This window comes from Euleptes europaea, chromosome 20 (assembly GCF_029931775.1).
Source record: "Euleptes europaea isolate rEulEur1 chromosome 20, rEulEur1.hap1, whole genome shotgun sequence".
Lineage (NCBI taxonomy): Eukaryota > Metazoa > Chordata > Lepidosauria > Squamata > Sphaerodactylidae > Euleptes > Euleptes europaea.
The window spans coordinates 24424001-24442829 of NC_079331.1; the positions used below are offsets into that span (position 1 = coordinate 24424001).

The 18829-nt window shown below is 52.3% G+C and overlaps 1 protein-coding gene across 1 annotated transcript in view; it reads left to right on the forward strand.

The window, feature by feature from the left end:
- Positions 1 to 4768: 4768 nt before the first annotated feature.
- Positions 4769 to 18829, forward strand: part of ADAMTS7 (ADAM metallopeptidase with thrombospondin type 1 motif 7) — a 59646-nt gene continuing 45585 nt past the window's right edge. The window contains exons 1-8 of the mRNA XM_056865761.1: positions 4769 to 4832; positions 5764 to 6122; positions 7107 to 7290; positions 11666 to 11853; positions 14630 to 14713; positions 15658 to 15782; positions 16200 to 16349; positions 18641 to 18784. Of these exons, the coding sequence (XP_056721739.1) occupies positions 4769 to 4832; positions 5764 to 6122; positions 7107 to 7290; positions 11666 to 11853; positions 14630 to 14713; positions 15658 to 15782; positions 16200 to 16349; positions 18641 to 18784 (1298 nt within the window). The remainder of the gene's footprint in view (positions 4833 to 5763; positions 6123 to 7106; positions 7291 to 11665; positions 11854 to 14629; positions 14714 to 15657; positions 15783 to 16199; positions 16350 to 18640; positions 18785 to 18829) is intronic.

Here is an 18829-nt window from a genome sequence, read left to right on the forward strand (position 1 = left end):
TATCCATGAAGATTCCAGCTGATGAAGCTGCAATTTTGCAGTGAAAACGCGAGTGTGCATCCGGACCGCGTTACTGTGGACTTCTTCAATTTTTCAGCTTGTGTTGCTTTTTGAAGAAAACTACCTAGAGATAAGACTTTTACTTACCTTGAAAAAGACTTTCCATCTTGGATTTGCTTGTACATACTATCACTGCTGTTTTCACTTGTCTGTAGATGTTACACATCGTTCACAATATATGTTTGCATAGTTTGCTTGTGTATTATTTAAATTAATTGGTTTGAGCCTAGTACTATATTTCCACGGCTCTCCATCCCTGGCACGGCGGGCGGCCTCCGCGTCCGGCCTTCCGCCTCCCGGTGCAAAGGAGGGGGCGGCCCCCTCCTTTGCACCGGGAGGCGGAAGGCCGGGCGCGGAGGCCGCCCGCCGCGCCAGGGATGGAGAGCCGGCCGCTGCAGCCCCCCCCCCCCCGGACTGCCCCGTCAACCCAAGGTGCTGGTCTGGCGGGCACGGGAGAGAGCAGGGCCTTTTCGGTGGCTGCCCCCCCATGGGTCACGCCGATGCCCGCTTCTCTCCGCCACTCACCCAGGACCCACAAGTGCCAGGGCACCTCCAGGTCCGACACCGACAGGGGAGTCCTACAGGTTACTGAGACAGCAAGGTAGACTCCCCCTGGCGATGGAAGATCCACTGATTTTGCAATTTGGAAGGCACTGGCAAACCACCTCTGTTAGTCTCTTGCATTGAAAACCCCCCAAAAAGGGGTCGCCATAAGTCGGCTGCAACTTGACGGCACTTTACACACACACACACACACAATAATCTCTTTTCCTTTCTGGAAATGTATTAGGACAGCAAGGGGATAGCTTGTTGCCGGGCAGGGCCTCTCTGTGTGTCTGTGTGCTAGTAATTGGGGCAAGAGTCACGGCGGGTTGCAGTGAACCATCCCAAGAACTGGGTGAAACTGTTACTCTACGGCCACCTCTCTGTCTGTATTACAATCAGATATGCCCTGAATGTTGATGGCTGTCATATCTTGAATTTGGATAAATATCCCTTCCTCAGTAGGATCGGGACTCAGAGATTTCTGCCCATTAGGGCCTCTGGGTCGCAGCTGCCAGAATAAACTGTTTTCTTGAAATAACGGTTCGGGTCTCTATTTCCCCCACGAACCCGTTTACCGCTACATTACCCTAACTAGATGTCTCTGGGAAGCTGACTCCGCCCCCCACCCCACTGCCCTGAAACCCAAACACCACCCCAAGGCACCCGGCACAGGCACAGAGGCCCACGGGGAAGTGTCATGAGTCAGCCTGCAGAGAGTCAGCCTGCAGAGACCTCCTCTGATGAAGAGGAAGTAGAGGCCAGAATAGAGGATCAGCCAAAGTCAGGAGATGACTCACCATGTCTGCAGCCTGCCAGCTCAAGGACTCCAGTTGGACCTGACACCTTGCAACATGCAGTGTCTCCAGAGGCCTCGCCAGGACCACTGGAGCAGAGAAGAAAACAGGTCAGTCTGGCAATGCAGCAGAGACGGCAGAGTGCTAGGCTGAAGGCTTTACACAGGAACCTCTCCAGTAGCAGTGATGAGGAAGAGCAGGGCTGAAGCCCCACCTGTGAACTCAGCCTCATCAGCATCAGCTGGCTGCTACAGCAGCAGGGGAAGGGATTTAAGCCATCAGTTAGGCTGGGCTGTTGTGCAAGCAACTTGTCACCAACCTCCTTAAGTACCTGCCTTGTTTCCCTGCTATCCTGACTTCTTGGACTGGCTCTGACTAACCCCTTGGACTTCCCTTGCCTGTATTGATATCTCGGACTCTGCCTTCGCTGTGAATGACCTTGGACTGTTCCCCAGACTACGCTTACAGCCCTCGCTCCTTGCCTGTACCACGACAGGAAGTCAGAAAGTGGCCCCAAACGTCAGAACTCCCCCTCCGCAGGGAGAACCCTCTGTCTCCCTGTATGGGTGTTGTCAGATAGGCTCTCCGCCAGCCCCAGATAGAAATAAGATGGTTTCCCCCACGGACAAAATGGGGTCCTTTTGCACTCCGTCCCTCCCCGTTTGCATCTGGTCTCCTGCCCAAGATCTACAGCTCAATGGAGACCGCCCCCAGTAATGGCTGATCTGATACCGGGTCCCGCAAAACAATACTGGGAGCCCGGGAAGATCAGCCACTTAATTGCACGCATTTTACTCTGAATACTTTTGCTCAAGTCTTTCCCGAAGTTTGCTTCGGTATTGTGTCTTTACCGAAGTTTGCTTCGGTATTGTGTCTTTGTTTCCAATAATCCAATCAACCCCATTGTACCCACCCTATATAAGTTTCTATATTCCCCATACCTGTATGCTAGCCTTAAGTCTTTTGACCTGCTGAAATCGCTGTTCTTGAAATAAACTTTTACTCGCTGTATTGTCTGGAGGAAAGTTATTGCCTGGAACGCATCGACTTGCTGAGGCCTGACAGGTGTCCACCACCAGCAGGTGAAGACTTCTGTTGTCCCCTTTGGCCTACCCCCAGTTACAGTTCCTGGCCCTCCTCCCGGGCTCTCCTGTTGGTGGTTTGTGTGTGTTTTATTGACTTTTTTATCATTTAAATTTTGTTCTTAATTGTTCAAATGTTTTTATGTTTCCTGGCTTCTGGACCCTGATCGGGCGGAAAGGCAGCATAAAAAATGCTTTAAATCAATAAATCAAGTCTAGAGTTTGGAGTGATGCAGCCTGCTGACTCTGATGCTGTCGCCTCGGTGAGCCAAGGGGCGGGGGGGGGGGGACAGGAGGCGCGTTCTGCCCCAGAAAGCCGAGTCAGGGCAGAGAAGTCCCCGGCAGGTCCCAGGTCTCCAAAGGGGTCTTGCACAGACAGAGGGCGAGTGGACCTCTGGGAAGAGGCAACCCCCTCCCTGCTGTGCAACCAGGAGCAAAAAGCCCCCACCTACCCCATCAGAGCCCCCAGATGAATCTACTCTGTGTTTACGCTGCCGGCGTGAATACAGTTCTAAAATGTACATTAGCCCAAAGCAGCTGCCTCTTTCTCCACCAGATGTCACACTTGGCCGACAACCGGCTCAGTAGGCAGGGGGAGCGTTGGCTGCTTACAGCCCCGTTTGTCATGACATGCAAACTCTGGCCCCCAACTAACGCTGGTTAGCTGGTTTGCTGGTCAAGGTAGAAGCCTGGAGTCTACACCAAAGCCGGCACCCAGCTTGTGAGCTGCAGTTCCCCCTAGATGGCTTTTTTGGATGTCCAAGCACAGGAATTTCAGGTTCTTCCTTAGCTCTGCCCCTCGAGGCTGCCTGGGAGCAGAGTTGGTGCTGCAGACTCGCTGAAAAGCCAAGCCAGCCCCACTCCATTTGGCTCTTGCTGGCACCAGGACACCACGCCCTGGCTCACTGCCGCCTCCTGGCCCCTCCAGCTTGGCCTGACTCCCCAAGCCAGGCCATGCGGGAGGAGTTTCAAAAGGCAGCAGGCCAACTTGCATTGCTACCCTGCTCACCACCAGACACAACAGCAGGCATCCTACTCAGAAAATGATGCTGTGGTGGGAAGTTCACAGCATGTCGTCACTTGACCCCGAGTCCTGCCTGGAAGACTGCCCGGCAGGAGATGCAGGCCAAAAAGGGGAGGGGGCAGAGGGGATGAACACACCACCGGGAATCTCCCCACAATCCTGAGGGGGCCCTGGGTGCTGCCCTCTGGGCCGAGGGCGCCGTCCTTGCTGCTGCAGAGGTAGCCCACTGCGCAAGCATACGGGAGGAGGTGTAAATGCAAAGAGATGCGCTGGAATGCAGAGTGCCACCCGCATGCCCACCCAGGCAAGGCAAGGAAGAAGACGGCTATTCAAGACTTCCCTGCTGTTTACTGCCCTGCATGCCAGGGCAAAGAGAGCAGCCCAGAAAGGCAGAGGGTGGTGGGGAGGGAAGTGGTGCCTGTGGCACGGGAGTCCCAGGCCCAGCTGAGATTTTCCCCTGCATGCGACAGGCTTCTCATGCTGTTTGGCTGCTGCCAACGCCATAAGTGGGGCTGGGAGTCTCTTGCCACCCCTGCCCTTAGCTAAGGTTGCCCACTTTGGGTTGGGAAATTCCTGGAGGTTTGGGGGGGGGTGGAGGGAGGACCTCCACAGGGTATAATGCCCTAGCATCCAACCCTCCCAAGCAGCTGTTCCCTCCAGGGGCACTGGGCTTGCCAGCCCACAGCCGCCGCCCCCCCGCCACCAGGGGGGGGATGGATAGGGCTGTCAGGTCCTGGTCAGCACCCTCCCGGAGATTTGGGGATGGAGCCAGAGGAGGACAGGGACCCTCCGTGGGGCCCGAGGCCACAGTCCGCCCTCCGAAGCAGCCGTTTTCTCCGGGGACGGGTTTTTGCAGCCTGGGGATGAGTTGCGATTCCGGGGGATCCCCCAGTCCCACCTGGAGGCTGCGGCCAGCCCAAAGGGGAGCCGCTTTCTGCCGTGTGGGGAGCAGGTGTCATCCCGTGGGATTTCCAGGCGCCCCCCCCGAGGCCCCTGCCGCCCCCCCCCAGGCCGCGTGCCTTAGGTGCTGCCCCCCCCCACCCGTGAGCCGCGGGGGCGGGAGGTGGCCCCCCTCCCCCCGCCTCCATCGCTCTGGGCGCAGTCCCGCCGGGGCGGGCGGCGGGCGGGGCTCCTGATCCCCCCCCCGCCGGAGGTGCCCTGGTCCTCGCCCCTCCGGCGGGGCGGGGCGGGGGGCGTGGGCGCTGGCCGGGGCGGCCAGGCGGGCTGCGGCGAGGCGGGCGCTCCGGGAGGCAGCGGCCGGCATGGGCTCGGCCCTCCGCCTGCTGGCCCTGGCCGCCCTCGGGGCCCTGCTGGGCGGCCGCCCAGGTGAGCCGGGGGGAGGGGGCGGGGGGCCAAGGGGGGTCCTGCTTCCCGCGCCCTCCCCATCCGCGGGCCGCAGCAAGAGATGCGCCCGGCGCGCAGCTGGCCGCCCGGAGCCTCGCGCAGCCATCGGGGGCCCGGGCTCTGCCCGGGCCCCCGATGGCTGCGCGGGGCTCCGGGCGGCCAGCTGCGCGCCGGGCGCGTCTCTTGCTGCGGTCCCCAGCGGATCAGCGGGAGGGAACCACTGACCCCCCCCCCATTAGCCCAGCGGAAGGGATGGGGGGAGCGGGCAATCTGCCGGTGCAGGCAGGAGGCTGCAGACCCTCCTGGGGGTGGGGGGCAGGCTGGAGGAGCTGCTGCCCCCCCTCTCCGGCCCCTGTCCCCCCCGGCCCCGCTGCCTTGAGAAAGCCTTGAAAAGGACAGGCGCGCCCGGCAGGGGTCTGTCCCATCCCGGGTCGGTGGGCCGTACCTCTCGGAAGGGTCCAGGCTTCCCCAACACTGGCCTCATCTGCCAGAGATGAGCCCCCCCCCCCCGCCCCGCCGCCGGTCGAGGCGCAAGTGCCGGACACGCGAGAAAGGCTCCGCTGGCATCTCACTCCCCCTCCCCTCGCACCATCCTGTGGCTCTCGGTGACCGCCAACTCCAGATCTTTAAGACTTAAAGTGATCTTGCAAGAGGCAGGGAGCAAAATCAATTGTCCCCCCCCCCCTTCAGCAGTTCTTAAAGTCCCGTTTGCATTTGGGGTCCCAGGGAGGTGTGCTTTGTCCCGATCTGTCTCTTTCCCACCTGGACACCAGGACTTCCCATCGCTTGCAGCTGATGGTCTCTGTGAGTTTGGGTCATTCCTCCCCGCCCCCATCAAGCAAGGTGCAGAAGGTCCTTAGAGAGGGCCGGTGTTGCTCTCTCTGTCGGATAATCCTGACATTTTCCACCACAGGTGCAGGATCCATGCTGAAAGAGCGCGACTACGACATTGTCCACCCCATCAAGGTGAACGAGCGGGGCTTCTTCGTCTCCTACAACCTGTCCCACCGTTTCCTCTACAAAAGGGCCATTTCCTCCCAGAACTCCCAGCGGTCCTTCTACAAACTGCACCACCAGGGACATGAGCTTAGCTTCAACCTGAGCCTGAACGGCCACCTCCTTGCTCCCGGGTTCGTTAGCGAGAGGCGATACGGAGGAATCGCTCGTGCCAAGATCCGGGCCGATGGCCAGAACTCTTGCCACATGATTGGGTCGGTTCAGAATGAGGAATGGGGACTTGGACTGGCTGCCCTCAGCACCTGCGATGGGCTGGTAAGGATCTTGTGGTTCCGCACGAATTATGCTTTGGAGCAGCCAGGACAGATCTCTGTCAGACTTCTGATGAGATCAAATCTTGTTAATTGTTCTGTCATTTCATGGGCACCTTATTTTTGTCCAACATCTAGTGCAGCAGTTGTTATTTTGTGTCAGATGTTCCATGTCCTTTTCAAATTAATTTTAAAAAAATGCATTTCATTTTTAGAAAATGCTTACAAACACATTTTTGCAGAACAGTTCATACAAAATGTAGCTACTCTTCCACAGACTTTGGGGGGCTCACTTGTCTCTCATAACCCCTTACCTCCCCCGGTGAGAAAAACACTCACGGCTAGCACTGGGGCTGATCCTGGAAGGTCTTATTCTGTCCCAGAATCCAGGGACACTGGCCAAAGCGGTACCATCTGACGCCTCTTAGCTGGGTGTAGATCCAAAGGGCTGGTTTTGTCTGTTTTTCCATTTTCTGCTTGCTGGTGCCTCTGGGTCCCAGCAGCGCCATTCCAGGTGGCCACTTTCTTGACTGGCCTTAGTTCTGTGCCTTCAACATCAGCCTGAGAAGCAGAAATGCAACCGGTGAAGCTGTTCTTGACATGGAGAGCAAGTAAAGGAAAAGCTTCCGCTGCAGGCGAGGCAATCGGAGGTGCCGGGGCTGGTCCAGGGGGAGCAATGGAAACCCTAACTGGAGAGGGAAAGCATTTTGACAGACTCCTGGTTTTTAAAGGCGTCCTTTTAAGGACTCCTGACTGACTGTTCAGACAGCCTGGCTGGCTTGTTTACTAGGACATCCTAGACCGGAGAAGGCCAATTGGCCATGCTGTGCATGACACATGCAGCTCGGCCTTTATGTGCTCTGGTTTGTTCTTTAGTTTTTCCTGATTTGATCCAAATAAGCTGAAGCGAAACAAGTCACCATTGGTGGGACAAAACTCTGCAAAAGGCAAGCGCGGAGGTCTCCTACATTCTTCTCTCCCACTCCAGAAAGGTGTCTTCCGGCTGGCTGACAAAGACTTCTTCCTTGAACCGCTGTCTGCAAGCAGACCCAGGGAGAACGCAGCCCAGCCGCACCGGATCTATCGCCGCAGTGTTCCTGAGTATGAGGCAGAAGAGCTGATCGCTGTGGCAGACACCAAGCCTGCAGATGTCAGGATGTGTGGAGTGCACGGTAATGTTGTCCCCTGAACAGCTGCAAGACAGCTGCTTCCTAATATTGAGCTTCTGTCTTATTTCACCTCTGTGCACATGGAGAGGTTGTTCCCTCTGTGTTTCTTCAGAATCAACCGGTGCAACCCCTTCATTTCTACAAATCTGATATAAACTGTTTTCCAATTTCAGTTTCCCAATAAGAACTGCATGCATGCATTTTGTATGTGACTGTTTATGCTTCTTTGTTCCTTGGCTATTTACAAACAAAACATTTAAATAGCTATATTTCTACCAGTAGGATGGGGGGGGGGGCACAGGAAGGAAACAAGGTTGGAAGGGGGCCACGGTTGGAAAAAGGCTGAGAACCACTGATCTAGATCACTCCATCTAGTTCATCATCCTGTCTCACACAGTGGCCAACCAGTTCCTCTGGAGGGCCAACAGGGCATAGAGGCTGAGGCCTTCCCCTGATGTTTCCTCCTGGCACTGGGATTCAGAGGTTGACTGTCGCTGAATGTGGAGGTTCAATAGGTGAAGTTCCTCCTAGCATAGTAAGAACATCAGAAGAGCCAGTGGCCCATCTAGTCCAGCGTGCCATCTCGTACAGTGGCCGAGCCATGCCTCTGGAGGGCCAACAAGAGGGCTCAGAGGCCGAGGCCTTCCCTTGAGAAGAACATCAGAAAAGCCTTGCTGGATCAGACCAGTGAGGATCCATCTACTCCAGCATCCTGCCTCACACAGTGGCCAACCAGTCCTTCTGGAGGGCCAGTAAGCAGAGCGTAGAGGCCGAGGCCTTCCCCTGATGTTGCCTCCTGGCGCTGGGATTCAGAGGCTGACTGCCTCTGAATTTGGAGGTTCTCTTGACTCACCAAGTAGTAGCCACTGGTATACCTGTCCTCCTTAAAGGCATTAGGTAATCCAGATGTTGCTTGGTCATATTTCCTTGGAGAAACAGTGTAAAAAAGGCACTAAATAACTCTCCCATAATTTAGTCAAAATCTGTTGTCACGGAGAAAGGAATGCAGGATTCTGTCTGTCAGGAACAAGGCCAATAAAACAGACAGTGAGAAGACATGGAGGCTTCCCAATGGAGTGTGGTGAGATCAGATCTTGACGGGAGCTAAACAGGGTTCAGTCCAGGTAGTTAACTGTGCAAGACAGAACCAACAGGAGACTGTGCTGGAGCGCATCTCCTGAACTGACACCATTGTAGAAGTTCCCCCTTTATTTAAGCATGGAGTGATCTGAAAAACTGCAAAATGGGGAACGCCCCTGTCTTTGGACGTGGTTCAGGGAGGCATTTTCAGAATTTCTGAGTGGGTTGTGCTCACTAGAGTTCTTCCCCCCCCCCCCGCCTGAAGTGGCTGCCCACATGATTTGAGTGTGGTTGGGTTGGGGGGGTCGTGTGCAAGGAGGCAGAATCACGCCAGCATCCTGGCCAGAAGACAAGCTCTCCCTCAAAGTTCCTTCCTGCGTTTATATGCGTTGCTGTTGTGGAGATTTGGGAGCAAATTGTGTGATGTCCCTGGGGATTTTGGATTGACTTGCCCTGAATGTGGAATTGACCTCAGGTCAAGACTCTGATTAGGAACGGATGAAATTCCCTCACAGGAAACACGTTTCCGTTAGAAGGCAGCTCTTCTTTGAAGACAGCAGTTTTTTGTGCGTGAAAACTAGGACTGCTTTTAGTTATTTGTTTTCTCAAACAAAATTCAGAAGTTTTAATCTGCACTCTTGGCTGTTTCACACCACTGAAGATCAATCAAGGTGTTGTTTTTAATTTATTTTTAACATCTCTATCTATTCCTCCCAACCCAAAGGTCCTTGGTGCAATTCACGAAAAAGATAAAAACATAAAGCCCACCCCACACCCCACAAGCATAGCAAAACAGCCAGGCCTTAGCAGTCGTGAGGGCATCAAAAGTATCCAGCTGCTGCACCGTGGGGATCCTCCTGCGTAACTCCTGGATATAATAGCGGTGTTAACGCTGAGATACATATGCCTGCCTGGCGATGTGTTGGCTCTTGGGGGTAAAATGTAGACTCCTGGGGAAGGCAATGGCAAAGCCACCCCGTAAACACAGTCTGCCTAGTAAACGTTGGGATGTGACATCACCTGGGTCAGGAAGGACCAGGTGTTGTGCAGGAGACTACCTTTCCCTTTCAGGTGCTGGGCACAGGAGTGAGCTCTTAAAGCAGCATAATTGAACAAAGAGCAATGAGTAGCAATTCTTCAATAGCAGAACAACACAATTAAAGCAGAAGAGCAGAAGTAACCAATTAAAAATAGGGTATGAATAAAGTAAATTAACAGAATACGAACCAATAAAGCAAGAAAGAATAAATAACAAAATAAACAGTAAATGATCAACAGAGCATCTCACTTAACAAAAAGCCTGTACAAATAAATGTGCTTTCTACTGACTCCAGGTCCTTACCAGAATATGCCAGGTAAGCAGGTGGTGGGGAGAATAGTCCTTGGCTAGGGTGCCATGTCTGAAAAGGCCCTGCTCCTTCCTCAGAGGGAAGGTAACAAAGGCCTACATTGATGAACAGCAATGTATGGAAGCAGGCCATGCTTCAGATGATCTAGTCTTCTATGGTAGAAGACAGAGCCAAGATGCAGGATGATCTTGACAGGCTGGAGAAATGGGCTAGAACTAATAAAATGCACTTCAACAAAGACAAATGTAAAGTTCTGCATTTAGGTAGGAAAAATCAAATGCATAATTATAGGATGGGGGAGACTTGTTTAAGCAGTAGTGTGTGTGAAAAGGATCTTGGGGTCTTAGTAGACCAAACACTGAACATGAGTCAGCAGTGTGATGCTGTAACTAAAAAGGCAAATGCAGTCTTGGGCTGCATCAACAGAAGTATAGTGTCCAGATCACGCAAAGTGATGTTAACTCTTTACTCTGCTCTGGTTAGACCTCAGCTAGAGTACTGTGTTCAGTTTTGGGCACCACAATTTAAGAAAGATGTAGACAAGCTGGAACATGTCCAGAGAAGGGCAACAAAGATGGTGAGGGGTCTAGAGACCAAGTCCTATGAGGAAAGGTTGAAGGAGCTGGGTATGTTTAGCCTGAAGAGGAGAAGACTGAGAGGGGATATGATAACCATGTTCAAGTACTTGAAGGGCTGTCATATAGAGGAGGGTGCCGAGTTGTTTTCTATTGCTCAAGAAGGTTGGACCAGAACCAACGGGTTGAAATTAAATCAAAAGAGTTTCCGTCTAGACATTAGGAAGAATTTTCTAACAGTTAGAGCGGTTCCTCAGTGGAACAGGCTTCCTCAGGAGGTGGTAAGCTCTCCTTCCCTGGAGGTTTTTAAGAAGAGGTTAGATGGCCATCTGTCAGCAATGCTGATTCTGTGACCTTAGGCAGATGATGAGAGGGAGGGCATCTTGGCCATCTTCTGGTCACTAGGGGTGTGGAGGGGGGAGGTAGTTGTAAAATTCCTGCATTGTGCAGGGGGTTGGACTTGATGGCCCTGATGGTCCCTTCCAACTCTATGATTCTATGATTCTAGTCTCAGGCAATTAGGGCTTTCAAGATCTAAGATAGCACCTTGAACTGAGCATGGCAACAAACCAGCAGCCAGGGCATTTTTCTCAAGGCAGGGGTAATATGTTCTCTGTAAGAGGCTCTTGTCTGCAATCTGGCTGCTGCATTCCTCACCAAAGCATCTGGGGGTGTGAGGGATGGTTTCCATTGCCTTAGAACATGTTCTTCCACAGAGGATCCATGCAAGGCGCAAAACTCTCTTCCCTTCAGCACCAGCCCTGCCTGGGACTTGAGCAGGTACCTGCCAGAAGAGGCAACAGGTGATGAAGTGGAGGAGGAAGGAGGGAGGGAGGAAAAGCTAACCATCTTCAAGTACTTGAAGGGCTGTCGTATAGAGGAGGGTGCTGAATTGTTTTCTGTTGCCCCAGAAGGTCGGACAAGAACCAATGGGTTGAAATTAAATCAAAAGAGTTTCAGTCTAGACATTAAGAAGAATTTTCTAACAGTCAGAGTGGTTCCTCAGTAAAATAGACTTCCTCGGGACAGGAAGTGGTAAGCGCTCCTTCCCTGGAGGTTTTTAAGCAGAGGCTAGATGGCCATCTGTCAGCAATGCTGATTCTATGACCTTGGGCAGATCATGAGGGGGAGGGCATCTTGGCCATCTTCTGGGCATGGAGTAGGGGTCACTGGGAGTGTGTGGGGGAGGTAGTTGTGAGTTTCCTGCACTGTGTGTGGCGTTGGACTTGATGACCCTGGTGGTCCCTTCCAACTTTATGATTCTTAGCACAGATTTCTGTTCTGAAAGAGAAGGAGGCTATGGATGGTCACTGGTGCCTGTCAAAGGCATTCTGGTTCCAGACTTGTCATAATCTCTCTTATTTAAATTCCAAGAAAGCCTTAAGAAGTCTGAGAAGAGGAGAGAGAGATGGGAACAGAAGCAGCAGAGGAAGCGCCAGATTAAGCAACGCTCGGTCAGCAAGGAGAAATGGGTGGAGACCTTGGTGGTTGCTGACACCAAGATGGTGGAATACCATGGCACTGAGAATGTTGAGAAGTATGTCCTGACTGTCATGAACATGGTGAGTACTGGAAGGAGAGTGGCATTTTGCATGGCAGATGAAATCTGTTCCAGTTTGAAGCACCATACCATTGGCTGGATTACCCACCAAATATTCATTTCTGCTGAGCCACCGGGGTCATAGAATCATAGAGTTGGAAGGGTCCACCAGGGTCATCTAGTCCAACCCCCTGCCCAATGCAGGAAACTAACAACTACCTCCCCCCACATCCCCAGTGACCCCAACCCTCCCCCCACCATGCAGGATCCCACAATCAAAGCACTTCCGACAGATGGCCATCTGGCCTCTGCCCAAAGACCTCCAAAGATGGGGACTCCACCATCCACCGAGGCAGTGCATTCCATCATCGAACCACCCTCACCGTCAGGAAGTTCTTCCTAATGTTTAGGTGGAATAGCTTTTCTAATAGTTTAAATCCATTAATCCGTGTCCTAGTCTCTGGAGCAACAGAGAACAAGCTAGTTCCCTCATCAACATGACATCCCTTCAAATATTTAAACATGGCTATCATGTCTCCCCTCAACCTTCTCTTCTCCAAACTAAACAAACCCAACTCCCTAAGTCTCTCCTCATAGGGCATGGATTCCAGACTAGGCCTGTCAATTCAGTTCCATCCGACATGAAAACAGCCGAATTTTCCCCGATTCGGCGGTTTCCAGTTCGGATAGAGCCGAAGTCAAAAAGGCGGGGAAACAACGAGCTGAATTCGGCGAGTTCGGGTGGACGCCAAATAAATTCGGGCAAATTCGGCGTCCCCGAATCAGCATTCTCCTGCGACTAATGGTGGCCCAAGCTGGGTCTTCTTCTGGCCAGAGCAGGGATTCTCCCTTTTGAATTGGCCAGAAGAGTATAAAAACTCCCATCCCTAGTCTGTATTCATTTCTTCAATTTTGGTGGTGCTGCTCCTGAGAGATCCTGCTTACTGGAATTGGATTGGATTGGATTTACTTCTCCTCCCTGCTCCTGCTGGAAGACATCCACACAGTTTGATTTTGGGTTTTTTTCTCTATACCTTTTCTCGTGTGTGTGTGGAGGGGAAAGCAGATTCTGTGTGTGGGGGGGGAAGCAGTTTCTGCAGGGGGGGGAAGCCAAAGGGAGGCTTTTGCCTGTTCTGCCGGGGGGGGGGTGCCCGCTCGCCTCTGCGGGAGTGTGCGTTCTGCCTTTTTCTGCCCATTGCTACCCTCACCTGGAGTTGAGTCAGTGCGGCGGTGTGGCGTGAGTCCCCCTCCGCTCGGCACCCTCGCCTCCTCCTCCTTGGTTCGTTTGTTTGGGGTTGAGCCAAGCCGTACTGGTTTGAGGGGGGGGCTTTTGCCTGTTCTGCTGGGGGGGTGCCCGCTCGCCTCTGCGGGAGTGTGCGTTCTGCCTTTTTCTGCCCGTTGCCACCCTCACCTGGAGTTGAGTCAGTGCGGCGGTGCGGTGTGAGTCTCCCTCCGCTCGGCACCCGCGCCTCCTCCTCCTTGGGTCGTTTGTTTGGGGTTGGGCCGAGCTGTACTGGTTTTTTGGGGGGGGCTTTTGCCTGTTCTGCCGGGGAGGGGGTGCCCACTCGCCTCTGCGGGAGTGTGCATTCTGCGTTTTTTGCCCGTTGCCATCCTCGCCTGGAGTTGAGTGCAGCTGTGCAGCCGTTCCCATTGTTTCTAATGGGTTAGCCTGTCATTCATTTTAGTACATCCCACGTCAGTGAGTCTCTCTCTGGCCCGTTCTCCTTCGTTTGGAATTTGCGACTTCTGGTTCGGGGGGGTTGTTCTGCTGGGGAGGCTTGATTGCCTCTGTGGAGTGTGATTTGGGGGGGGGTTACCTGTCCAGGGGGGACCTGATTGCCTCTTTGCTAGTGTGATTGTTGCTGTGGAAGATTTGAATCCAGCAGCATGAAATCTATCAATACTGAAGATTCGCAATTTGCGCTGGTCGCACTTAACCCTAGTAGCATTATAAGATGCACTTTGGCTGTGTTGAAATGAAAAGATATGTTACCCATGCTAGTTACGCTGTTTACTTACGCTTTGAGCGTTCTAGGATGCACTTTCGGTGTAGTATGAAAGCTTTTCTTGCTTGTGTTACATCGGCTCTTAGAAGCCACGGACTGTCTTCTACTGTGTGTGGGGAGGGGAGCCAAAGGGGGGGTTACCTTACCTGTTCTAGTGGGGGGGGCTTGATCTCCTCTTTGCGAGTGTGATTGTTGCTGTTTTCACTGGTTTCACAGTGTGGGTCGGTGAGTCTCTCTCTGGCTGCCCCAGAAACAATGGGAGGTTTTACCTTGGATTTGCCGCTCTCTAGATGCACATTAAGGATTGCCGGCTCCCATTCATTCCAATGGGCGGATGGGGGGACCCCTTCCAGACCCCATAACTCAGGACCGCCTGACCCAATCTGAACCAAACTTGGGGGTTCTTGCAAGTAGGGTCCCTCCAAGCTACCCTGAAAGTTTGGGACCTCTACCTCCCAAAATGCCCCCCCCCGGAGCCGCAGAAAGCAGCAAATGTGCTTTAAATGACTTTATTCAGCCAAATTTATTCAGGAATGCCGCATTTCATGCCGAATTCCATGGATCCGAATAGGGGGAGTTCGGACTTCGGCATTTCCCAAATAAAACGGGCCGAATTTTGCCGAATCCAAATTTTACCAAATTTTTTTTTTCAACAGCCCTATTCTAGACCTTTGACCATTCTGGTCGCCCTCCTCTGGACACGCTCAAATATGCTTCATCTCTTTTTTCCTGTGAAGCATCCTGTGGTTGCTTGCAGAACTATCTTTCTGACGATTCTTCTGCTTTTTGCAGGTTGCTGGTTTATTCCATGATGCCAGCATTGGGAACCCCATCCACATTTCCATCGTGCGTCTTATTTTTCTAGAAGAGGAGGAGGTAAATAGAAGGAAACAATGAGTGCTGTGTTTGCTGTTCATGTCAGGCCTGTGACCTGGTGCCCACCTGGAAGGCTCACCAGTTCTGTGGGGTGCTTTCAGACATTTAAGCTTTTCAGTCTGTGAAATCGCCAGATTTTCTGGCAGTGAGCCCCGGTCTCCTGGTCGCCTTTACCAGCAGCTTGTCATGCTTTGCCCATTATCAGACAGCTGCCCGCAAAATGCAGGTACAATTGCTTGGGAACATTTCCAAGCTGTGGATTACTGTAGTGAAGATTTTTGTTGCACAGGTGTTTATCGTGCATGCTGTTGGGTATTTCTTTATGCAAGTATAGCATCACCACTGTAGGGATGTGTTGGAGGAGGCAATTGAGTGTTCGTGCATACATTTCTTGGGCAGAGAGATTCTTCACAGCCAGAGTGGCAGAGCCCACCTGACTACAAAAGGGTACATGAGGCAGTCATATTTTTAGAAGCACTAGTGATGCAACACCCTGACTTGGAGGGCCCAGGCTACCCCAGTCTCATCAGATCTCAGAAGCTAAGCAGGGTCAGCCCTGGTTTAGTACTTGGATGGGAGACCACCAAGGAAGTCCAGGGTCGCTACGCAGAAGCAGGCAATGGCAAACCATCTCTGAACATCTCCTGCCATGAAAACCCTACGGGGTCGCCATAAGTCAGCTGCAGTTTGATGGTACTTTCCACCAGTAATACAGCACACCAGCCAGGAGGCCTGTCCCCAGGATCTCTGACCTTCCAAAGAGTTCTGAGAAGCTCCAAGTCTTGGTGGTACCTGAAGCATCTCACAGTATTCAAACATCTGGATAAGGGAGGGGCGATGGGAATACAAAAAAAATTGCATCTTGATTGCTGACACATTGAGTAGGAATGCAGTATATTACCCAAACATTTGCTGAGAGTATCTGAAATCTTCTGTTTCTACAGGAGGACCTCAAAATCACCCATCACGCGGACAACACCTTGCGAAGTTTTTGCAAGTGGCAGAAGGCCATCAACACAAAAGGGGATGCTCACCCGCTGCACCATGACACAGCCGTCCTGCTCACAAGGTATCGCCGCTCAGCCTTTGCCCTCGTGCTAGCAATGGTGCCCTCCCTAACAGTAATCATTTCATGATTGCTTTTATGATTTTATTGTTTTGACTTTGCAAAGTGCCTCAGACAGACAGGTATCTGGAGAGGCGGCTTGTGCATTTTTAAATTAAATAATAGACTGAGAATCTCAGCAGCATCCATTGCAGAGTGGAGCTTGCATAGAAGAACGTTCTGGGAGATCATGCCCCGGCAAGCACAGTCGAAAGCTGTTTGATTGTCGTGACTTCCTTTGAGGGTACTGTTAGAGGGTACCCTTGGGGGGGGTACTCTCAAGCCCTTTCTCAGCATTCCAGTTTGCAGACACTGTTCACTTGAGAGACTTTTGCCAGTGATTGTAACTGTGTGTTTGTTATCTGTGTGTTTCCGGGGAAGGAAAGACATCTGTGCTGCCATGAACCGTCCGTGCGAGACGCTGGGCCTGTCTCACGTCTCGGGCATGTGCCAGCCCCACAGGAGCTGCAACATCAATGAAGACACGGGGCTTCCCCTGGCTTTCACCGTGGCCCATGAGCTCGGACACAGGTACGGGAAGGACTGGCTGCTGCTGTCTTATTTTGCATCAAAGCCGCAAAGTGAAACCGCCACTGTCTAGTTGCAAGGCTACCAAGTGTGGGGGGAGGGGGCAACAACAGGTAGGCAGCTCTGATTCGGAAAGAATGGCTCCCGGGTCCTTCCAGCGTCTAGCATCAAAGGCTGGCATGACGGGGTCTTCAGATCTGGACCTGGACATTTTGCTTTTTTCCCTCCTTCATTGTTTAATTTTTGCAACATCTGCCTGGTGAAGGGTTCTGAAGAACTTGAAAATGTGCACGATGTTAGGTGTCCTTTGGGTTGGTCTCAATAAAAGGTATTGCATGCATTTTTTTTTTCCTTTTCTCGATTTTGCCCAGGCCAATGCGGCTGTTTTGGACTATTTTTTCCTCAGGGCAGAAGCTTTTGGTGGCGGCACCTCGGCTGAGTAGTTCCCCCCATTTGAAGAAAGTTTAATTTCCAATCTGGAGCCGTTCAGTGCAGGGGTCCCCAACCTTTTTGAGCCTTCAGGCACCTTTGGAATTCTGACATGGCCCAAAACAGTGGCTGCTTCAGTCACACAGTGAAGATCTTGTGTGCTGAGATAACAGCTGCTGTCAAAGCAACATTTTTAAAAATCTGTACAGCCGATCAGAAGACTTGCTGGGCATAAGCCTCACCCACCCCACCCACTTTCTAAAAACACTTGGCAGGCACCAGGAAAGTTGCCAGTGGGCACCACATTGAAGACCCCTGATTTAGTGAATAGGTTCAGCTTGAGAGGTTGCTTGGCTATTTGTTCTTGTTACAGCGTGGTCCTGAGTGGGGGAGTGGTTAGGGAGTGTCCGGGGATGGCGCTGCCACGCCACCTCCTGAGCTGCTTGCTGCTGGGTGCAGCAAGCCAAAAAAGCTGTTTTGTAGAAAACCGCTTCACAGGTTTTCATGGCGCTGCGCCAGCAATTTTGCAGGCGCTAGTTGGCACTTGCAAAAGGAGGCGTTCCTGGGGCACAAGGGGAACACCCTGGGAACGCGCTCTTAAGCACCAGTGCGAGCCCTTGTGCTGGGGAATCAAAATCACAAAAATCACACAAGGTTGGAAGAGACCACAAGGGCCATCCAGTCCAACCCCCTGCCATGCTGGCAGAGCTGCGCCGGCACCTTGTGCTGCCGCGCTGCTCCTCAGAGCCAGTGTAAGTGGCCCTGTACCGGCGTTAGTGCCAGTTTAGCTGGCGCAAGTGGTACTAACACTGGCGCAGAGGTCACACCGGCTCCTATCCCCTTTTGGCTTCACCTCTTGTGGATTGCTCTGCCCGACTGCTACTTGCTTTCATCCATGCTGAATAATCCACTTTCAATGCACTTTAAGCAATAATTTGCAAGTGGATTTTGCCGTTTCACAAAGTAAAATCCAGCTGCAAAATGCACTGAAAGTGGATTGAAAGGGCATCATTCAGTGTGTGTGTGAAAGGTGTAATCTCTGTGTCATCAGCTATTTTGTGGCCAAGTGGAAAGTGAGTTGTAAATGGCCCAAAGAAAGAAAGACATGTAAGCATATTGTCAGAAATATATACTTGTAGATAGGATGTATCCTGTATATACCAACAGCCACAAACTCAGGTGCTTTGCCAAAGCCCTTCACACTACAAAGAGAGTATTACTACACACCATTCAAAAGAATCCATTAATTTTTAAGGCACTCTTGTCAAAATTTGAAAATCTGCAATTTACTTCTACTTGTATTATGTTTAGCAAGCAAAACGTTTACTTGTCAACTACAGGAACACATCAGAGTATTCATGGTTGCCAAAATTTTATGTTTTTCTTGTAATGGTTTTTAAAAAATGCAAAATCGGTATGGAAAATCAAAGTATTTCAGCCTTCAAAATGTGTGCATGTGTGTGTGAGAGAGAGGGAGAGCTGGCTTCCCATTGGGAACTACAGTTTCCCCACATCGCTTAACAGCGGTCGCTTTCACACCTCCTTTATCAGTCCAGTGAATTCCTGCCCTCCCGCCTTTTGCCAATGCAGGGTCATTTGAACCTCATGTAAGCCCCTGTCTTCTAGCCTCAGTTTCCTGCCCTGTACTCTGGGTATAACAGTACAGAACCCCTGGCCCGCCCTCTGGGGGTGGGGGTGGCTCCTGCAAGTGGGGGTTGGGGGTGACCCTTGTGGGCAGTCCCTAGGGGCTTGGGGAGAGGAGCCTTCTCTAGGGTGCCCAAAGCCCCCTCCCAGCGTGACGTTCCTCGGTGCTTGTGTCCGGGTGCGTGGCTCACCTCCCCCCTTGGGGGGCTGTGCTCTTGCAGTTTTGGGATTCAGCATGACGGAAGCGGCAATGACTGTGAGCCAGTTGGGAAAAGACCTTTCATCATGTCTCCACAGCTCCTGTACGACACGTCGCCGCTCACCTGGTCCCGCTGCAGCAGGGAATACGTCACCCGCTTCTTGGAGTAAGTTGGGAGGGGGGTCCATTGCCATTCTATGTAGCTGTGGCC